Source organism: Dendropsophus ebraccatus, chromosome 1, assembly GCF_027789765.1.
Source record: "Dendropsophus ebraccatus isolate aDenEbr1 chromosome 1, aDenEbr1.pat, whole genome shotgun sequence".
NCBI classification, from domain to species: Eukaryota; Metazoa; Chordata; class Amphibia; order Anura; family Hylidae; genus Dendropsophus; species Dendropsophus ebraccatus.
The window spans coordinates 205,382,608-205,403,669 of record NC_091454.1 but is presented as its reverse complement, the minus strand read 5'-3'; the positions used below and the strand labels follow the sequence as shown (position 1 = coordinate 205,403,669).

General features: G+C 45.0%; 1 protein-coding gene across 4 annotated transcripts; it reads right to left on the bottom strand.

The window, feature by feature from the left end:
• Positions 1-1,814: 1,814 nt before the first annotated feature.
• On the bottom strand, positions 1,815-16,997 carry LOC138789612 (A-kinase anchor protein 8-like). 4 transcript variants are annotated; one of them, XM_069968379.1, is made up of 18 exons: positions 16,920-16,997; positions 15,848-15,941; positions 13,738-13,834; positions 13,077-13,188; positions 12,932-12,985; positions 11,297-11,359; positions 10,941-11,006; positions 10,447-10,509; positions 10,023-10,085; positions 9,495-9,577; positions 7,936-7,999; positions 7,570-7,636; positions 7,310-7,481; positions 7,137-7,218; positions 6,310-6,440; positions 5,464-5,559; positions 3,394-3,435; positions 1,815-2,715 (listed from the first exon to the last, which is right to left on the bottom strand). In XM_069968379.1, the coding sequence occupies exons 1-18, from the start codon at positions 16,972-16,974 to the stop codon at positions 2,407-2,409; spliced, it is 1,713 nt and encodes a 570-aa protein (XP_069824480.1). In that variant the 5' UTR covers positions 16,975-16,997; the 3' UTR covers positions 1,815-2,406. The 4 variants fall into 4 exon arrangements, with proteins under 4 accessions (XP_069824480.1, XP_069824630.1, XP_069824706.1 ...); XM_069968529.1 differs by lacking the exon at positions 16,920-16,997 and adding an exon at positions 16,797-16,876; XM_069968605.1 differs by lacking the exon at positions 16,920-16,997 and adding an exon at positions 16,689-16,755.
• Between the last annotated feature and the right edge of the window lie 4,065 nt (positions 16,998-21,062).

The following is a 21,062-nucleotide window of genomic DNA, read 5'->3' as shown; positions in this document are numbered from 1 at the left end:
TATTCTCTATGAGCGTCGGACTCATCTCTGAGGAGGGCGCGCATGGATTCAGACCAATCAGATTCCACCTTTCATTCCTCACAGACTCTTTGGAAAATGAAAGGTGGAATCTGATTGGTTGCTAGGGGCAACTGGGCCAGTTTCACTTTACACCATGTTTGATAAATCTCCCCCCAGAAGTCCCAAACAGCCCACCCCTGTGTCATGCTCCACCACCTCATCTTACAGATAGAGAAGGGTCTAAGGAAAATAAACTTCACAGTACAACTTATACTTTTATTTAAAGTTCAGAAGTAAAAGAAATGACAAAAATGAAGGGACACTGTGTCTGTACAAACACAACTAAACATTCATAAGAAGCTAGAAAAACTGAGAAGCCCCCGACATCCATAACCCAGGTACTAATGTTGCCCCAGAACGAATAACAAGATAGGTCACATGCCTCGCTGCTAGAGAAGAGCGAATGTACAGTACAAGCCAAGTGCTTCATTACATTATCAGCAGTCAGATAAGCCGGCTGCCTTTGAATTCTGCACCGCTCTGCTGTGGGTGCCTGGAAAAGCTGGATCCAGTCCTCAGGAGCTTTGTACTGTAAATTCACTCAGAGTACGGGCACTTAAGGGACATTTAACCTCTTTTTACCATGACCAGTTCTTGAACCCCCACTGGTTATCCACAAATCCCCTGTCCTGTTGATTGAAAATAACTTTTAATAATAGGATAATTATATTATACAGGGGACACAGCGTTAAAGGGGTTATCCAGCACTACAAAAACATGGCCACCTTCTTCCAGACACTCATGTCTCCAGGTCAGGTGCAATTTGCAATTAAGCTTCATTCCCTTAACTGGAACTCAGTTACAAAAGCCCACCAAACTGGAGACCAGAGTGGTGCTGTCTCTGGGAGAAAGTGGCCAAAGTTTTTGTAGCAATGGTTAACTCCTTTAAAGGGGTTATCCAGGATTAGAAAAAGCACAGCTACTTTCTTGAAAAAAGCGCCACCCCTGTCGTCCATTCACTTCAATGGAACCCAGCTGTAAAACCCACACCCAAACTGAGGACAGGACAGGTGCTGTTGCTGGGAGAGCAGCCATTTTCTTCTAAACCTGGACAACCCCCTTTAATAGCCCAAAAGAAAACTAAGTTACCTATAAGCCGACTGCTGCTTTTATCTGTCCAGAGTGATCTATAGCAATGACACCTGAACGCTAGTAACACATCAGATGCTTCTGGGCCAGGTACTCCTGCCCAGCCAGGGGCTGTGTCTGGAATGGCAGCTCTGCCTTATTCACTTTTGGGCTCATCTGCAATACCAGACACAGTCTATGGACCAAAGTGGTGCTGTTTTTTTTTTTTTTTTTTTTAGGATGCGTTCACACCTACCGGATCCGCAGCAGATTTTCATGCTGCGAGTTTGCAGCAAAATCAGCTGCGGATCCTGTACTGTGAAGCTCAATGGGTCCCATACACGCAGCGGATCCGGCCCCTTTAACCCCTGCTGCAGGGGTTAAAGGGGCCGAGTCCCATGCAGGCAGCGGATCCGCTGCGTGTATGGGACCCATTGAGCTTCACAGTACAGGATCTGCAGCTGATTTTGCTGAAAACTCGCAGCATGAAAATCTGCTGCGGATTCGGTAGATGTGAATGCTGGGGCTGTACAGTGAAATATGTGAAACCACGTAAGTCTGCAGTGTATACTTCAAGGGAACAGGTAAGACCCTTTCTGCTTCCCGGACAACTTCTTCTAGATATGGACACATGACCTAAAACTGCTCTGGAAAAAAAGAAATCACCTCAAATTCAGCATAAGATCTGCTGTATGAATTGGTGCCAATCCTGTAGCTTGTCATTTGTTTTTGATTTTTTTTTTTTTTTTCATGCTCCGACCTTCAATACAGAACCGCTCTGAAATGTGACATCATTTCAGTGTGTTTTTATTTTTTGTGACGTGTCTGGACAACATGTGAAATGTTTAAAATCTATTCAGGTGCATGGGACAGTCTCCGGAATTGCTGCAGCTAGATCTGCTGTGAGTGAATGTCTTACCATCTTCAGAACTGATTTTGTCTCTAAAACCTGGACCCAACACAAGCAATGGACGACTCAACAGGAGATACAGGATAACACTGTAAAAGGGGAGGGGGCAGATTTGTGTCTCCCCCTTATATGCACAGAAAGCATCTAGTGTAGTGACAGCTCTGGTAAACCTATGCATTACATGGTTATCCATTATTATACAAATGGCCAGCATTTAATCCTGTATCTCTCCAGCAGCTGCAAGGGCAGGCAGAGAATTTGTGAACTCTGGTAACAAGCCACCATCAATGGGTGAGGGGGCTCATACCTCAACCTCAGACATAAGGGGGAGTTCTTGCTTCAGATGACAGTCTAAACAATACTTCACATCATGGGGCCTCAGCCGCTTCCTCCTCCTCTTCTTCCTCCTCTATTTGCTCCTCTCTCACTGTCACCTCAGTAGGTATAGCTATAGAGGAGGTTTCCTCAGTCTGGTGATCAGGTCTCACCTCCTCAATGGGAGGCGACACCTTAACATCCAAGTCTTTGTTCTCATGTACAGGATCTTCATTCCAGTCACTAGGAACTTCTTCACCATCTCCATCATTAAAACCATCAAAACTTTCATCACCATCCTCGTCATCATCTTCCTCAGCGACCAGGACTTCATCAGGGTTGCTTGCCTCTGGTGAATGGACCTGGAAAAGATCATTCAGGAGACTGAAGTTCCCATGACATTGGCAGCCACCGATACCTGAGCTGGTTCACTATTAGTAGGGTACATGTAAGTGATCATTACACGGCCACAGCAGGGCCAGTCATGTTTGTAGATGGAGCTTGGGGTGCCGTGGGGAAAGTGATTATGGTTAAGAAGGTCCTCTAGGACTATTTCACGCAGCGATAAATGGCTGAATCAGGCCCAGTCATCCGATTATCGTTCAGTGTAATAGAGACAACGATCATCGGCTGAACCTAAAATCATTGGTCACCGACCGTGCATCACTATATGTGTAATAGTGATGCATGGCTAACGATTGAATACACTTTACCTCTCCGCCGGTCTTCTCCTGCCCTCTGCAGCTTCAAAATAGGCTCTGAACTGACAGGCCGCTCTGAAACTCCAGCCACCAAGAAGCGAGCAGAGGTCAGGAGACGATCAGGAGCGTGGAGAGGTAATATATAACAGTTTAGGGCGATGTCCGTGCAGCCCTTGCTAAACCATTATCAAGCCATGTAATAGATTGGAGCTCCTTTACATTATGGATTGGGCCATCATCGGCCTTGTCTAATAGGACCCTATGAGAGGCAGTGTGAGGGTGTGTATCTCTGGCATCAGCAATGACAATATCCTCATCAACTTCATGACTAGTGCTTACCGGTGATGAATAGATTTCCTTGTCCTTAAAGGGATCCAGTCCCTGAAAATGCAAAACAAGGAGATAAAACAAGACAGCCTTTTGCCATGATTTGCACCACCTTTATGAAAAGGTCTGCATCATTTGACAAGCCTGGAGTATTAGATACACCAGCCAGTCAGCATGGGTCAGACAACCAGCACACTGCTGATCAGCCATTTGCCAGAGCTGCGGCACCGAAATACAAAGCCAGGGGCGCACAGCTTCGTACTCTGTAGCAGCCATGATGGGTCACAGCCTCACAGCTCACATACACTTTAATTGAAGCCAAGGTGCAATAGCCCATGGTGGACACTACACAATTTCCGGAGCAGTCTTCTTCCGGCTTGGTTCACTGTATAAGCGGGCGCAATGGCAAATATATGATCAGAAGATGTTTTGGCAACCTACTGATCAGGTATTAACCGATAGTTAATATTCCGGAAAATCCTTTAAAATCTAAGTCTGCTATGTAAACTGCATGGTGATTGTGGCTCTCACTAGAGCACTGCTAATAACTGAGCTGCCTCAGGATGAATTTCCAGTCATGGACTGTACTAGGGTTTATAAAAAAAAAATAATTATATTATATGTGTAAATATGTGTGTGTGTATATATATATCTATATACACACACATATATATATATATATATATATATATATATATATATATATATATATAAATATATATAAATATATATAAAAATCAATCCAAAACCATATGTTCAGCAGCACTAGAAAAACTGCAGTATGCGGGTGCACGTCTCACCAAACCGGATCCAGGTTCATATAAGATATCCAAAGAGAAGATGGAGATCGCACTTCCAAAAGAGTTCAGACTTTATTCACACCAGATGCAACGTTTCGGCTCAATGTGTAGCCTTTCTCAAGCAGTGATACAAAATGCTCCAAGAGCTCAGTATAAATAATATATAATATATAAATAAATAAATTAATAAATAAATCGGAATCACGTGACCTGAGTGTGTCACATGATCAGTGTGATCACGCCAATCATGTGACACACTCAGGTCACGTGATTCGGATCTACGCGATTCAGACACCATGCGCTGTTGGTGACTTCATCGGCGGGCGATGCCGGCGTTCCCGGACACGCCACCTCCATGTGGATTCCCTGCTCTGGTGTGATGTATGTATTACTTGTTTCCTGTTTATAATTTGCTGCACAGTTGTTTGTGTAACACCTAATCATGTCACTTACTGTTTTACACCATCCTTAATATGACCACTGCTGTAAATTATCATATTAGGGCTTCTCATCACTTTTCCTTCACATTATTACTAGTTTGGAACACTATACAATGATAGATCACTTTGTTTACATTTTTCATGAATTGATTGTTTGATGAATTGTAATCATGCACACATGTATTTATACTGAGCTCTTGGAGCATTTTGTATCACTGCTTGAGAAAGGCTACACATTGAGCCGAAACGTTGCATCTGGTGTGAATAAAGTCTGAACTCTTTTGGAAGTGCGGTCTCCATCTTCTCTTTGGATCTATCTAAAAAAGAAAAAAAATTATAATAAAAAAATATATAATAATAATAATAATAATTGAGAAATTACCTCCACAGTCCTGTCCCCTGATGTAAGCCCCAGCCTGAAGTGGATCTGCTATGATTTGGAAGGTGAGGGAGACTTCCTGGGTCAGAGTACAGGGCTGTTGACCCCGCTATGCAGACTATGCCCCTCCCCCACTCCCCCTCCCACCCAGCACAGGAAGCTCTTAAACCAAAGCAATGCTCTTACACCAAGTCACAATTTTGAAAAACTGTAAGCTCTTAAACCAAACGATCTCAAACCAAGCTAATCTTAAACCAAGGTACCACTGTATATGTAAAAAAAAAAAAAAAAAAGACAAAATCCTCGGGCCACCGCAACCTCCCCCTCTTCAGAGCAACCCAGATAATTCTCATATATTACAATGTAAACATTTAACCCTCTAATAACTTTGTAAACAGACTGGATAGTCATTTGTAAAGAATACAGCTAAAGTATTCTGGGGCTGGACATATCTGTTACTTACCTTGTGGAGTTGTTTTAGCCTGTTTACTACGTCTTTATCCACTAAAAGGTTCTTTGCTGCCATAATACTTTTGCTTTTTGTGTCCTTAAACGCTGCCTGGTGAAGTAACAAGCATGTATAAGCACAATGTGCAAGATTACAATAGCATTGACATTGAGTCCTGCAAGTGACAGCGCCCCCTAATGGCAGCAAAATGTCCTAACAAAACACACTCCAACAGCACCAACAATTAAAAAGGGATTATGCAGGATTAGAAAAACAGCACCACCCCCGCCCCCAGGTTATGTGTGGTATTACACTTGTTCATTTTAATAGAACGGAGCAGTGATGTAACTGGAATGGAGTAGTGATGCTACTGGGGGGAAAAAACGCAGACATTTTTAGAACAGTAGATTACCCCTTTAGGGTATGTGCACACTACGGAATCGCGACAGTTTTTTTTTTTTTTTTTTTTTTTGGAAGGACAGTGGATTCCGCTGTCCGTCCAAAGAATGAACATGTTCATACTTTGGACGGAGGGCGGAATCGACACATGCATAGAATGGTGTCCATGGCACGGGCAGAAATGCGCACGGCCGCCAACAGGTTTTCCGTCGCGATTCCGTAGTGTGCACGTACCCCTAGAGGGAGTCGTCCCACTAACATAATTTATAACCTATCCATGGGACAAATGTTCGATTACTGGGGGGGGGGGGGGGGGGGGGGGGGGTCTGACCATCAGAACCTCAGCAATATCGAGTGGCCATTATGAATAAGGGTATAAGTGCGCTTGTGTGGCCACCTATCCACTCTGTACAATGGGACTGAGGCAATAGCCGAAAAAGGGGATTTTAACTTGGTCTGTACCTTGCGATTCCGTGAGTGAGCCTCTGACCTTATGTGCATTGTTACATGGTGGTAGTCATCCGGCATGATTACATCACATGTCTGACAGTGAGCGGCTAGGACGCGATGGATGTCATGTTCGGTGCCTATTCCTGATGATGGAGGGATGGTAGAGCAAGGAATACACATCATAACACTGCACACAGAGAAGGAGACTCCACAGAAAATAAAGGAGAACACAACACACAGTGAAGAAAGTAATATTCTATCCAGCAGCTGAAGGGTTACTACAGGCAAATACTCCACTTCTGCCCTGCATTAGTGTTAAAGGGGTACTCCGGCGAAAATCTATTTCTTTCAAAACAACTGGTGTCAGAAAGTTGTACAGATTTGTAATTTACTTCTATATAAAAATTTCAAGTCTTCCAGTACTTATCAGCTGCTGTACGTCCTTTAGGAAATGTTGTTTTGTTTTCAGTCTGACACAGTGCTCTCTGCTGACATCTCTGTCCATGTCAGGGACTGTCCAGAGCAGTAGCAAATCCCCATAGGAAACTTCTCTTGCTCTGGAAGTTGCTCACATGGACAGGGGTGGCAGCAGAGAGCCCTGTGTCAGACTGGAAAGAATACATAACTTCCTGCAGGACATACAGCAGCTGATAAGTATGGGAAGACTTGAGATTTTTAAATAGAAGTAAATTACAAATCTATAAAACTTTCTGAAAACAATTGATTTGAAAGAAATAGATTTTCGCAAGACAACCCCTTTAAAAACACTCGCTCAAGTCAAGATGGAGGCCTAGGCCTATGTCCCTGTGCATATGTCAGCTGAGAAGATCCCGTCCTACCTTTAAAGTAGTCATTCATGGTTTGTAGATTGCTGTTCTTCCGTTCCGTGGACATAAGCTTTTTCCTGAATAGAAGGTATTTCTAGAGAGACACAGAAAACCTGGTTAACCACCTCCTTGCCAGGACTGCGAAGCTTGGCAGTACCTAGGCAAAAGGCTCCCCTCTCTCTTACATGAAGGAACTCCACTCGCTCTCTGGGGAAGAAGATACACAGATGTTTCAGGATCTCTTTGTGTTGAAAGGAATTCAAGTGATTCTGGATTGTGTGCTCGTCGTGGGTGAGATATCGACACAAGCTGCACGAGAACATGAAGCGGGTGTCGCCTCTCCATCCCAGTTCAGGTCTGAGGACAAAACAAAATGGCGGGATATTATGAGATTGCCTGTAAAGGAAATTATTTTAATAGAAATGGCCGTTATCTATGGTTTTACCGCTCTGCAGGTTGGTCCTCCTTCTGGGCCTTCAGCTTCTTGTGTGGTGGGGTGGGCACATTGGCACCTAGAGATAGGCCAGAGTCTCAGGTCATAAGCTCTTAAAGGGGTTGTCCAGCGAAAATCTTTTTCTTTTAAATCAACTGGTGTCAGAAAGTTATATAGATTTGTAATTTACTTCTATTAAAAAATCTCAAGTCTTCCCATACTTTACTTCCTGCAGGACATACAGCAGCTGATAAGTATGGGAAGACTTGAGATTTTTTAATAGAAGTAAATTACAAATCTATTTAACTTTCTGAAAGAAAAAGATTTATGTTGGAGTACCCCTTTAACATAATATAATACAGCAGCAATGGAAGTTACCTGTGGCCTCCCCAGCTTCCCTGCTTCTCTTCAGGTCTCCATTCTGGGCTGTAGTCTGTTGCTTCTGCAGAATTACAAGCAGCCATATGAGCGATTAACCCTGACCGAATACCTGAGGGAGATGCTGTGCTGGTGGTTTCATCTCTCACCAATCGCAGCATGTTACTGGGCTGATAGACGGTCTGCAGTGACCCGGGGGGATACAAGAACTGACATCTGCCACAAACTCCATGATCTCAGCGCAGGAGTAGGGAACCTTCGGCCCTCCAGCTGTTGCAAAACTTCAATTCCCATCATGCCTGGACAGCCAAAGCTAAAACTTTGGCTGTCCAGGCATGATGGGAGTTGTAGTTTTGCAACAGCTGGAGAGGCAAGGTTCCCTACCCCTGCCTTAGTGCATACAGTAACACTTCTTCCATGTTCTTACCAGTTACAGCCTGTTACTGTCATTTGTCCCAATACTTATAGTAATCCTAGGTTATACAGACGCAACTCTTCCGGTTATCCCCCCCACTAATTTTATAATTCATTAGGTCAGTGTATAAATTGTAAATCAATCTGTGGTGAATAGGTTAGGCCCAGACATCTGCTACTTCGGTCCATATCTGCGGCTCTATGGCTATGCGCAAAATGTGGACACATTAACTTTTAATGGCCCAATACACACATCTGTATGTCCTATTGGTGTGTGTTAGGTCAGTAAAGCAAAAAGTACTGGCGAGCCCTAATATGGCATGGATCCCCTATCTTAAAGGGGTATTCCACTCAAACATAGCTTTTGATACGTTGCTGCCCATAGTGAGACTAACAATTCCTTCCATACTTGTTATTATATATTCAGTCTCCTTCCCCCAGTTCTAAACTGCTACTTTCTGCTGAAGACACAAAAATCTGTGTATGAGCTTTTTTCTCTGTCTCCCCCTCCTCTCCCCGCCCCTTCTGAGACGGCTGATGTAAACTAGTGTCCGATTGGCTGTATCTGCAACATTGTAGCAACTTTGTAATGCTGGAAGGGTTAATCACAGTGGGTTCATCAGCAGCTTGACCTTTAAAATAACCCTCTCAGCATCCCAAATAAGTTACAATGTTGCAGATAAAGCCTGCCAGGGACTTGTTTACATCCGCCGTCTCAGAAGGGAGCGGGGAGGAGGGGAAGACAGATAAAAAAAAGCTAATACAAAGTATTTTGTGTCTTCTGCAGAAAGCAGCAGCTGAGAACTGGGGAAAGGAGACTGATTGGATAACAGCAAATATGGAAGGAATTGTTAGTCTCATCATGGGCAGCAACGCATCAAAAGTTATTGAATGAAATACCCCTTTTACGTTTTATGTTCCCAAACACGCACCCGTATGTCCAATGGAGGGATGTTGGGTTTGGGATTTGTGCAGCAAAAAATCCAGGTGAGCCATTCTATGGCATGGATCCCCTATCTTAAATGCAGGGGGTCTGTGTCCTTTCACACAGCTGTGGATGCATATACAAGGTTACAGCTGTCGGACCAAGGGCGTTTCCTGGTTTATAGAAATGAAACCTAATGGTTGTATAATAAACTACTCACATGATTGACTGCTGAATTTGCCGGCTGACTGACACCTGGTTGGTTTGGCTGCTGTGGATTCTTAGCTGTGCTGACCTCTGTAACTGGAAAAATAAAAGTATAAGTGATAACACAATGTAAAAGGGGCTTCCAAACAACTCTCGGGGTACAGAAAAGGACTGGAAATTCAATAGTACAATTCGTGGACACCAGGGGCCCAAGTCTCTGCCTCTAAAACTCCTGGCACTTGCCCCATTTTAGGATACAAATATAATATATATATATATATTTTTTTTTAATTAAAACTTTAAAAAAAAACTTTTTTAGGTTTCTGTTTTTACTACCGATAGCCCCTTATTCTTAGTGTTAGTCCTAGAGGGGCTGAAATTGCACTTCTGATGCTTATCGGCACTAAAACACAAGGGACACTCCTTTGTATGTCTGATGTGTACTTTTGAGCAGTTCTGGACATAGCCCCCAGACCCTCCCCCTCCTTTTACCATCTGGCACTGATAACATGGCGTGCCCATACACAGTACAGATCCTCACCTCCAGAACGTGGTGGCTGACTGGCCGCCTTAGTTGCTGGCTTCTGTGGATTTGAAGCTGCACCTGGTAATAGGAAGCAAATATATAAGTTATATAAAGTCACAAATTTTCAACATACCCGAAATATATAATAGGCAAAGAATAAATGTATATAACTACTCTATATCCTGATCTCATAGTAACAGCAGCAGAGTACGTATAGAGCTCTGTGGCCTAGTGCGAATGCCCATTGTGGAAGCTTTTGGTCGTGGACAAGGTAAAGCATAAGCACCCTGGCGCAAAGCTGCAATGTGCATCATATGTAACGCACATATATATATATATATATATATATATATATATATATATATATATATATATATATATGCGCAAGATGGTCTCAAACATACCCCATAGTGTGCCCATAAACAATACAGATTCTCACCTCCAGAACTTTGTGGTGGACTGACTGCTTTTGTTACTGGCTTCTGTGGACTTTTAGCTGCACCTGGTAATACAAAGTATACATATATATATATATATATATATATATATATATATTTTATTTTTTTTAACACACATATATAGTTGGTTAAGCATGCATAGTCGAGCTCAATGATCATGGTGCACAGGTGCTGGTATACTGAAAGGCTGGGGTTAACCTAACCTCCCTGGGGGCCAGACTGTCATTTCATATAATTTCCTGCAGTTTTTTCTTATTCACAGTGCTTTTTTAAGTCTTCAGGAGAGGTGTAAACTATTCTGTGTCCTGATCTCATAGTGATAGCAGCAGCATACACATGGCGGAGGTGGTAGGTGTCACAGTAACAGGATTCTCCGGTTCTGATGCCCATTATAGAAGCGTTGGGCTCAGCATAACAACCTGGCACAAAGCTGCGATGTGCACACTGGGTCCCCATACACAGGACAGATCCTCACCTCCAGAACTTGCTGGCTGACTTGTGTTGGCTTTTGTGGCTGGCTGCTGTGGACTTTTCGCTGCATCTGTTATTAGGAAACATATATAGAAATTAGAGTATTTAACATATGTACATAAAAGGGGGAAAACAGCAAAAAAAAAAAAAAAAAAACTATATAAAACATCTAAACAGTGTGGTAACTGCCAGTACAACCCATAGTGTCCTATGTAGATGCTCCACTTGCCAGATACGTAGGACAATAAGGATAATGGACAGGATAATCGAGCAGAATGCTGATGGTTACTGTAGAAGACAGGGCTCAGCATGGGCACCCTGTACCCCCATAGTGTACCCATACACAGGAAAGATCCTCACCTCCAGAGCTTTGCGGTTGGCTGGCTGCCGCTGGTGCCGGCTGCTGTGGGTTGTTAGCTGCAGCTGTTATGAGAAAAAAATGCTTGATGTCAGTGAATGAGAACTTCCAGAGCTTACACTCCGATGCAGAGAACCCGTCCTAGTCATATGTGCGCACATACCAGTCAGCTATGAATACAGGAGACATCAGTCTCACAACCTCCTCACAGGCTTTACATTAGGACTGCTATGACAATATATGGATCCTCACCTCCCATGTCATTTACTGCATGTGGGAGAGAGTCCACTCGTGATATGAGGACCAGGCTCAATCAACACAGGTCCTCTATCCGCAAGCACAGATCACTTACCTGTGTCAAAATGTCTTGTAAAGACAGAACATTCTGATCCTGATCTACAGTTCATGACAATGCCCCACTTTTAAAATAGGCAGGAGATGGAAACAAAACAAGATTTTGAAAAAAAAAATAAAAATTCCCTAAATTTCCTGCAACCATAAGGACTGAACATATATCATGTCAATTTTTTTCTCTTTAAATTCCATCTAGGAAATGAAAGGAACCACTGAACCATTGTGAAGGAACCACCATGAACCACTGAAACAGTGTGAAGAACCCACCATGAAACGCTGAACCAGTGTGACGGAACCACCATGAACCGGTGAACCATTGTAAAGGAACCACCATGAACCGGTGAACCATTGTAAAGGAACCACCATGAACCGGTGAACCATTGTAAAGGAACCACCATGAACCATTGTGAAGAAACCACCATGAACCACTGAACCAGTGTGAAGGAACCACCATGAACCACTAAACCAGTGTGAAGGAACCACCATGAACCAGTGTGAAGGAACCACCATGAACCAGTGTGAAGGAACCACCATGAACCTTTAAATATGATAAACGACTAAATAAGGTTCAGGAGGGAAATGTTTTAATAAAAAAATTGAACACAAGAACAAAAGGACACAATCTGAGGTGACTAAGGGAAAGGTCACAAACAACACAAGAAAATATTACTTCACTGAAAGAGTAGTAGATGCTTGGAACAACCTTCCAGCAGATGTGATTGGTAAATCTACAGTAAGTGAATGTAAACCTGCCTGGTATATAAATATATCTATCTTAAGATAATAAAAAAGGAAATAATAGAAGGGCAGACTAGATGGACCAGGGGGGCTTTGTCTGCTGACAATCTTCTATGTTTCTATTCTTTCTGTTGCTGGGATGGAGATCCTGTCATGGTCTCGGTCCTGGGACAGCAGTCTTCTGTCTTATATGCCCCATATGGTTTGGAGTTGGCTATTGATATCTCGTTTCATACTTACCTCCTAATACGATCCCTTTACTTCTGACACTCCCCTAGTTTGACGGCACAGTGTTTCCAATATACTTGTCCGAACCTGGGCCACATCTATACTTACCCATCCCGGCCTGCAGCCTATGGTATGGGGTGCTACACGCCTGCACACTTGTGGAGATCTGTATTTGTTGCATATACCAGTGCACGGCCTGCCTTAGAAACAGATCGGTTAAGAATCCGGGAAATGTGAGCCCTGACATGAGAAACAGGATTCACAGCCTCCTTAGAGGCCTTATAATATGGCTGCTATTATAACGTATGGCTCCTCACCTCCCAAATTCTTTGCGCTACAGAAGGCTTTCCACAGAGACCGCAGATTTTTAGCTGTCAGTGAAAAAAAAAAGTTAAAATATCTTGGTACAGCAAAAAAATAAAAAAGCAGCCCATCATGTATCAATGCACTGCAGCCTCTCACCTTTCTTCGCTCTTTTTAAGGCTTTTTTGGACATCGCAGCAGGCGGAGGCGCCTCGGATGGGGCCGCAGCCTTGTTTGTTTTTTTTCTCTCCTTTTTCGTGAGCACTGGGGCCTGAAATGACATCAGGGAGATAATTACAAAGATGTATTAGGACAAGCAGAGAGCCTAACATTCCCATGTTTGTTGTTCTGCAGTATTAGGTCATGTTCCCACATAGTAAGACACCCGCCGTTCCGTGACCTGGCCGGGTCCCAGAACAGCCGGTGTCAGAGAAGATCATCCCGGCAGGTACTGCAGCTTTGGCTGTCCAGGCATGATGGGAGTTGTAGTTTTGCAGCAGGTGGAGAGCCAAGGTTCCCTACCCCTGCTGTAGTGTGAACATGTCTGGTAACTCCTGCCAGTGTCTTGCTACCACTGCATCCTGGAAACTGCTAGCATGCACTATATAGTATGGAGGAGCAGCATCCTTATACTAGATGGAATGAGAAATACTGCATTATTAGGGTAGGTTCACACAAGTGGACAGAGACTGGGGATCAAACACTGCCCCACAGTGCAGTGCACAAAAAAAAAGAAAATCACAAAATAATGCACCAATTTAGAAACCCACACATTGCGGAAAAATTCTGCATCTTATGGAAGGAAGGAACAGCGACTTACCGGAGTCGAATCCCTTGTGTCGAATGGTCCCACCCAAAAGGAACTTCCCTGCAATTCGTTATTCTCAGTAAAGACAAAGTCGTTTTGCATAGATAATCTGGAGAGAGAGTGGATAGTATAAAGGTCAAAAAGGTCTTGGCCGCAAGGTGTCTCCCTTCCCTACGATCTGCTCTCCACTGCCTGTTAGGGGAAATTGGTCTCTAATAACAGCCAGAGCTAGTTAGATTACAGGAAGTGGGGGTGGAGCTTAGCATGTGTGAATAAATGTATAACTCAGATTCCAGATAAAAAAAAAAAACTTTTATAAATGAGTTTTCATATGAATTTGGGAGAAGATTGTGTGTTTTTGTTCAGTGTGCTATGGCTGCAGGAGCCTGTGTGTGTGTGTGTATGTGTTTGTGCGTGCGCTATGGCTGCAACAGGCTGTGTGTGTGTTATGGCTGCAGCAGGCTGTGCGTATGTACTATGGCTGCAGCAGGCTGTGCGTGTGTGTGCTATGGCTGCAGCAAGCCGTGTGTGTGCTATGGCTGCAGCAGGCAGTGTGTGCGCTATGGCTGCAGCAGGCAGTGTGTGTGCTATGGCTGCAGCAGGCAGTGTGTGTGCTATGGCTGCAGCAGGCAGTGTGTGTGCTATGGCTGCAGCAGGCAGTGTGTGTGCTATGGCTGCAGCAGGCAGTGTGTGTGCTATGGCTGCAGCAGGCAGTGTGTGTGCTATGGCTGCAGCAGGCAGTGTGTGTGCTATGGCTGCAGCAGGCAGTGTGTGTGCTATGGCTGCAGCAGGCAGTGTGTGTGCTATGGCTGCAGCAGGCAGTGTGTGTGCTATGGCTGCAGCAGGCAGTGTGTGTGTGTGCGCTATGGCTGCAGCAGGCTGTGTGTGCGCTATGGCTGCAGCAGGCTGTGTGTGTGTATGTGTGCTATGGCTGAAGCAGGCTGTGTGCGCTATGGCTGCAGCAGGCTGTGTGTGTGTATGTGTGCTATGGCTGAAGCAGGCTGTGTGTGCGCTATGGCTGCAGCGGGCTGTGTGTGTGTATGTGTGCTATGGCTGAAGCAGGCAGTGTGTGTGTGTGTGCTATGTCTGCAGCAGGCTGTGTGTGTGTGTATGTATGTGAGCTATGGCTGAAGCAGGCTGTGTGTGTGTGTGAGAGCTATGGCTGCAGCAGGCTGTGTGTGCGCACGTGCTATGGCTGCAGCATGCTGTGTGTGTGTGTGTGCTATGTCTGCAGCAGGCTGTGTGTGTGTGCTATATCTGCAGCAGGCTGTGTGTGTGTGCTATATCTGCAGCAGGCAGTGTGTGTGTGTGCGCGCTATGGCTGAAGCAGGCTGTGTGTGTGCTCGCTATGGCTGAAGCAGGCTGTGTGTGTGTGTATGTATGTGAGCTATGGCTGAAGCAGGCTGTGTGTGTGTGTGAGAGCTATGGCTGCAGCAGGCTGTGTGTGCGCACGTGCTATGGCTGCAGCAGGCTGTGTGTGTGTGTGTGCTATGTCTGCAGCAGGCTGTGTGTGTGTGTGCTATGTCTGCAGCAGGCTGTGTGTGTGTTACGGCCCCACTCAGGCAATCAGTGAGTAAGTTACAGCTGCAGTCACTCACTGGCTGCCTGGGTAGTTTCTGTGTGGCCGCGTCTGCGCACTGATTCAGAAGAACAGACGTTGACAGAGAGCTGATAAATCTGGGCCTATGTCTGACCTCTATATCCCAGGTATCTGGCATTGTTAGCAGTTTTCCTTTGTGTATAGTTAAAATTCAGTTAGAAACATAGAAGACTGTGAGCAGGAAAAGACCACCTGCTCCATCTAGTCTAGTTCTGACTTGTTCAGGACATGGAGGCTGGAGACTGGCTGCATCCACTGCACACAGGAGAAGCTGCTTTGCCTTATTCGCTCAGGTGGCCCCCAGGATCATGTAGGACATTACACAGAAGCTGCTGAGCCTGATCTACTGTACACCAGTGTGATATATAACTCCCCTGGTGTGTGACTGGCCATTTATGAAGGAGCTGGAGTCGGACTCTATAACATTCAGGAGCTGCAGCTTACCGACTCCCCAGCCCTGCTGTAGATGCTGGCAGGTATGTAGGTAAAAAGCTGAAAGACAGCCTGACTGTGACAGACTACCTGTTATAGGTGGGAAATCTAGGCGGTCTTAGGGCCCCCATATAAAAGGGTGGCCCATTTCCTGGGAAGCGTGGGTAGGGGAAACGTGGCGCACCTATATAACAAGCATAGAAAAGAGAAGTTAAATGGGCACAGTCACTAAATAAAAAAAAGTCAGACAAATCAAAAAGCTATAAAATACAGCAATTTTGCATGAAAAACCATCACATGACTTCAATGGGACATTCCAGACTACAATGAAAAACCCAGATGACAGAAAAAAATAGGACATCACTATTCTGCATGTTTCCACGTGGATTTTCCCATTTAAATCAATGGCATATAAATCCACACAGATTTTTAGGTGTGGATTTTTTTTTTTAGGCAATTTGCAGCGTGAACAAACCCTTAGGAACAACCAGTCCAAAAATCCTACGAGCTTGTTCACACGGCTATATGGTGGCCAACCGAGTAGTATAGGGATGGCCATATACATGAATACACACATGCAATACTATACTTAATAAATAGCTTATGGCCACTATTTTCTCCACTTAAAGGTGTAAACTATCCTACATATTGCTGGAAGTGGTGTAACAAATTAAAAAATAAAATAAAAAATAGACATCATACTCACCTCCCCTGATCCCCTGCTGCTGCTGTACTGACACTCCAGATCCTCACTTCCTCCTGGTTCCCATGACACAATACCTCCATTCCTAATTGGTCATCCACCTCACAGGAACCAGCAAGAAGTGGTGACCTGAAGCTTCAGGTAGCCGCAGGGGAATCAGAGGAGGTAAGTATGACATCCATTTATTACTTTTATACCACCCAGCCTACTCTTACAATGTAGACTCACCATACTAAAGCTACAGCCCCCTCCACTCCCAGTAACAAGAGCCTCACCATCAGCCATTACATTACATATCCCTCTACACTAGCGGCAGAACTACAAGTACCAGCATACCCTATTAACAACTTGTCTGCAGCAGTAAATTACAGGGCTGACTGGGACTTGTAGTTCTATCCTGCTCAGTGACCTGCCTGCGCGTTGCCCCTTATAGCCGGTAATGTACGTCCCCGCTCTCACCCCCGCGTCCAGCAGCCATGGCACCACCAGTGCTTCCAATTATGGAAACGCGCATGCGCAGATCCCGCGAGCGTAGCAACTACATCCCGGAAGTGACGTATGTGAGGCTATCAGCGACACCTTTAGAGTGGGCAGTAGGTAGACGCTGTTTCTTGATGGCTAAAGGACCTGTGGTGACGTCACGCCCGTGTGACCGGCATCCTGTGTGGGCGGGGCTAATCTCAGGTTCCTTTCATACCAGTTTTTTTCTTCAGAAGTAAAGAGGAGCACTTCTGTGGTCTGTAGAGAGAGGGCAGTGGAATAGCATCGACAGGAGGTATGCCAATGTTATGCAATGCTCTGCAGGCATTGGGGACTTGGCAATATTCTGCAGGAATTGGAGACTGCATAGTTAGGCAATGCTCTGCAAGCATTGGTGGCTGTTGCACTGTTTTTCAATTTTCTGCAGGGATTGGGGATTGTGCACTGACCATCCAGCTATGCAATGCTCTGCAGGGACTGTGGTCTGTGGGTGCACTGTCCATCCAGCAGCACAATGCTCTGCAGGGACTGTGGGTGCACTGTCTTCCAGCAATGCAATGCTCTGCAGGGACTGTCTTCCAGCAATGCAATGCTCTGCAGGGACTGTGGGTGCACTGTTCATCCAGCAATGCAATGCTCTGCAGGGACTGTGGGTGCACTGTTCATCCAGCAATGCAATGCTCTGCAGGGACTGTGGGTGCACTGTTCATCCAGCAATGCAATGCTCTGCAGGGACTGTGGGTGCACTGTTCATCCAGCAATGCAATGCTCTGCAGGGACTGTGGGTGCCCTGTCTTCCAGCAATGCAATGCTCTGCAGGGACTGTGGGTGCACTGTCTTCCAGCAATGCAATGTTCTGCAAGGACTGTGGGTGCACTGTCTTCCAGCAATGCAATGCAATGCTCTGCAGGGACTGTGTTCTGTGGGTGCACTGTTCATCCAGCAATGCAATGCTCTGCAGGGACTGTGGTCTGTGGGTGCACTGTCCATCTAGCAATGCAATGCTCTGCAGGGACTGTGGTCTGTGGGTGCACTGTCCATCTAGCAATGCAATGCTCTGCAGGGACTGTGGTCTGTGGGTGCACTGTCCATCCAGCAATGCACTGCTCTTCAGGGACTGTGGGTGCCTAGGGACTGTGTGGTCTATAGCTGGCATGCCCTGAAAGAGTTAGCTGCCCTGCCTACTTACCAATAAATAACCGGTTTCTTCCTATACACAGTGATGGGGAGAAACCTATGTGGTTTCCTTTAAGGGTGCCTTCAGACACACAGGATCTGCAGTTGATCCAGTGTGTGTGTGTGTAGGCACCCTTAAAGTGACTGTACCACCAGGCTTAGGCTGAAGCACTGGAGGTGGCTGACCCACCCTTAGTGGGATAAAAACCCCTCCCCCCTATGATAGGGTTCCATTGATTCTAATGGAGTCACGTCATGGAGGGGCTAGAGTTTTTTCCCACTGGGGGTGGGTCGGCCCGCCTCCAGTGCTTCAGCCTGGGCCTGGTGGTACAGTCACTTAAGGAAGTTTGGGGAAGGCTCGGGTGCCAAGTAGAGAAGAGTGTGACCCGAGAAGCGTGATACCCGAGTCTGACGCTTCAGCATTTCATTACTAATGGCTAAAGAAGTTGGATGCAGCTCTAAGGCCTAATGCTGCCATAGTTTGTATCCAAGTTTTCCAGGACTCCCTAGGGCTACATCCAATTTCTTCAGCCACCGGTAATTAAATGCAAAGCAATTAGACTTAAGTCGCTCTCATGTCTAGTGTCACCATACCCAATGGGTGTTGGCTGCTTTCAGCAGACCGCATGAGATCTAACACTATGCAAAGGAAAGGAGGGTTAGAATGGGGTATAGGGTAATGTGTGTGTGTGTGTAAGAAAGAGGGAGGCATGACAGGGATATGGGGGCATCTGTGTGTGTGGGAAGGTCATCTTTGCATGAGAAAGAGAGGTACATGAGCATCTGTACGTAAGAAAGAGGAGGTCATAAGGAGCAGTGGGTGAAAAAGAGGGGTATGGGGGAGCAAGCGATGTGACAGAGGGGGGCACAGAGGTACTGTGTATGTGTGGAGGAGGATGAAAAAGGAACATGTCTCTGTATCTGGTTCTAGTCAGCAAAAAAAAAAAAAAAAAGAATCTAGGTAATACATTTACTTAAATAATTAAAAATACTTTTTGATGATCTTGATTTAAAGGGAAAAGGATTGTTCTACCTTCCTGAATACGTCACAATATGGGAAAGAAGAACGACCTTTCCGAAGATGAAAAGAGGGAAATAGGTCAATGTCTGGCCAAGGGCATGAACACCATTGATATTTCACGAAAACTGAAGAGAGATCATCGGACTGTGAAGAGATACGTGAGCGACTCGGAGCACCGGCGCATGCGATCTGATAGGGGATCACTAAGGAAGGTTTCCATCAGACAAATTCATCGTATTAAAAGGGCTGCTGTAAAAATGCCTCTGCAGAGCAGCAAAGAGGTATTCGAGGCTGCGGATGTCTCCGGAGTGCCGCGGACCTCTCGGTGCAGGATCCTCCATAAGCTGGACGTTGTGCGTCAGCCTGTAACTCGGCCGCCTCTTACCAAAGCTCACATAGAAAAGCGTTTGCTTTGGGCTCAGACATACAGGAAGACCGATTTCCAAACAGTGTTATTCACCGATGAATGCCGAGCTCCACTGGATGGTCCTGATGGTTGGAGCTCGGGATGGCTGGGGGACGGCCAAGAAGAAGCTGGAGTGAGGATTTGGGCTGGAATATTAGGAAGCGAGATGGTAGGTCCCTTTAGGGTCCCCGAGGGGGGCCAAACGACATGGGAACGATATATGGAGTTCCTAACCCAGCATTTTGTGTCATGGTATAAGAGAAAAGATCCTTCCCACCGAAATAAGATAATTCTCATGCTAAACAATGCACCATACCAGGCTGCAAAAGACACCATTGACTCCTTGGTTGCTATTGGCTTAAAAGAAGAAAAAATCATGTTTTTGCCGCCATCTTCTCCTGACCTTAATCCTATTGGGAACCTGTGGAACATCTTTAAAAGTAAGATCTATGAGACTGGCCATCGGTATACCTCTAAGCAGCGGCTCTGGGAGGCAGTACTGGCGTCCGCAAGAGAAATACAAGCAGAAACTATACAAGGACTTACAAGATCAATGGATAAGAGACTTGTTAAAGTCATCTCACAGAAGGGCTCATACATCAACTGATATGGACATGTTTAGTAGCCTTTCATGTGTATTTGGTTTGCGCCCCCTACTTTTCTCCTTTGCTTCATATATTACTATGTAACGTGGTCTGTAAATATATATATTTTTTATTTAACTTGTGTTTTTTAAATAAACTTATGAGTATACCATGTTATTTGTATATAGAGAAGAGGCAGAGCTTGTATTCAGCCATGCGTTATTCATAGAAGATTTTCACCAAAAAAATCCTCCCCCCGTCCATCTAGTCTACTATTATATTATTTCCTTTTTTATTGTCCTATGATAGATAAATGTTTATCCCAGGCAGGTTTACATTCACTGTACCTCGCCTCGTAAGCTGCTGATCTTTTCGTGTTAAAAGGGCCTTTACTGTAGATTTACCTACCATACCTGCTGGAATTTAGTTCCCAGTATCTACTACTCTTTCAGTAAAGTAATATTTTCTCGTGTTGCTTCTGATCTTTACCTCAACTAACCTGAGATTATGCCTCCTTATTCTTGCGTTCCATTTCTTATTAAAATCACTTCCCTCCTGAACCTTATTTAGTGCTTTAATATAGTTTAAAGGTTTTGATCATGTTCCCCCCTTTCCCTTCTTTTCTTTCCTACAGACTTTATATATAATGTGCCTTAGACTGTCCTTCATTTTCAAAGATGGTCCTTAGGCCTGTAAGGTCTCCAGAACTGGACACAGTATTCCAGATGTGGTCTAACTAGAGCTCCTACTGGTTATACCTCTAGCTATACAGCCCAGCATACAGTTAGATTTCCCTACCGCCTGGCTGCACTGGTGACTCATTGTCAGAAATCACTGCGCCTAAATCCTTCTCTTCTGAAGTCTTTACTGTCACAGAACTGCCGATATATTACTCAGACAGAGGATTTCTCCTCCCCAAGTGCATTATTTTACAT

Coding starts and splice junctions, on each gene's coding strand:
- LOC138789612 (XM_069968379.1), bottom strand. CDS start 16,974: ATGCGCGTTTCCATAATTGGAAGCACTGGTGGTGCCATGGCTGCTGGA. Junction 10,086..10,446: donor TCCACCACAAAGTTCTGGAG/GTGAGAATCTGT, acceptor TCCTATTACCAG/GTGCAGCTTCAAATCCACAG. Junction 7,637..7,935: donor GGAAGCTGGGGAGGCCACAG/GTAACTTCCATT, acceptor GCCTATCTCTAG/GTGCCAATGTGCCCACCCCA.